General features: G+C 36.7%; 1 protein-coding gene across 1 annotated transcript; it reads left to right on the forward strand.

Annotated features, from left to right (window-relative positions):
* Nucleotides 1-28: 28 nt before the first annotated feature.
* LOC108763732 (sodium- and chloride-dependent glycine transporter 2-like) lies at nucleotides 29-1,356 on the forward strand (the record flags this gene model as incomplete). The annotated part of the gene is made up of 4 exons (XM_018511625.1): nucleotides 29-194; nucleotides 372-579; nucleotides 759-930; nucleotides 1,000-1,356. Coding segments are annotated over 4 exons (903 nt in total), but the record flags the coding sequence as incomplete, so codon positions are not given.
* Between the last annotated feature and the right edge of the window lie 52 nt (nucleotides 1,357-1,408).

Below are 1,408 nucleotides of genomic sequence, written 5' to 3' on the forward strand. Positions count from 1 at the left end.
ATATATATATATATATACTGTTTTTTATTCTGCAGGACAGTACGCTAGTCTCGGACCGGTGGCGGTTTACGAACAGTTTTGTCCTTTGTTTCGTGGCTTAGGATATGGAATGGTTCTCGTTAGTTCCATTGTCATGCTCTATTATAATTTAATCATCGCCTGGACGCTGTATTACATATTTGCCTCAGTCAATGGTTAATAATAATGTTAATATGTATAGGATATTCTGTGCATCATCTGATTTATTGATTGATACAAAAGTAATAAATTTGAACAGCTGTTTATAAATAACACTGTTTGCGAGTAAAGACATATTAAAAATAGAAATTACTTTTTTCAAAGAATTATTTGAATAAACAAATTGTGCACAGGTGATTGGAAGTTACCCTGGAGCAAATGCGAGAAGGAATGGAGCACCGAGGATTGCTTTATGCCGGACGTTGCCGAGACTTGTGTCTCTCAAAATGCTTCTTACTTCAAAGGAAAATGCCTCAATTCAACTCAAATGACTGCAATAAGTCTGATCATCGAAAATGTAACCGGCGCTATCAGAAAACCGCCATCCGAGGAATATTTTCAGTAATAACATACGTCGTATAGATCGATGTTTTTTAATTACGTTTTGTCCAATCTATTATTACGGGTCTTGTTAGTTTAATAATTTAATAATTTAATAAGTTTTAATAATTAAAAATTTAATTTTTTTTTATTGATATTTTATCAATATTTTTATTGACAGAATATTTCTTTGCGTCTAGTAATCATGTTTTGGGGATCAGCAGTGGAATCGAAGAAACTGGATCAATTCGACCGCCTATAGCAATTAGCCTCTTTCTGGCGTGGTTCATTGTGTTTCTTTGTTTGAGCAAAGGCGTGCAAAGCTCAGGCAAAGTCGTATACTTCACCGCTCTTTTTCCATATGTTGTTCTGGTATGTTCACAATTTTAACGTATGTGATTAATTTAGTGTATTTTAAATAAATAAATTGCTTTTTTATAGATTGCCCTTTTTATTCGTGGAATTTTACTTCCTGGTGCTAAGGAGGGTATACTTTTCTATCTAACTCCTGATTGGAGGAGACTCACATCCACAAAAGTATGGGGAGACGCTGCCGTTCAGACTTTCTTCGCTTTGAGTCCAGCCTGGGGCGGCCTGATCACTTTGAGTTCTTATAATAAGTTCACCAACAATTGCTACAAGGACTCTTTAATCGTGACAATAAGTAACATCGGGACTTCCTTTTTTGCCGGCCTGGTGATCTTCTCGGTAATCGGCTTCCTTGCTCATGAGCTCGACGTACCAGTGGCGTCGGTGGTGGATGAAGGTCCTGGGTTGGCGTTTGTAGTTTATCCAGAGGTGATTATTGATTTTAGTCTTCGATCAAATCAACCTCGCATTTTTTCCCCAT

Source organism: Trachymyrmex cornetzi, unplaced genomic scaffold (assembly GCF_001594075.2).
Source record: "Trachymyrmex cornetzi isolate Tcor2-1 unplaced genomic scaffold, Tcor1.1 C3899434, whole genome shotgun sequence".
NCBI lineage: Eukaryota > Metazoa > Arthropoda > Insecta > Hymenoptera > Formicidae > Trachymyrmex > Trachymyrmex cornetzi.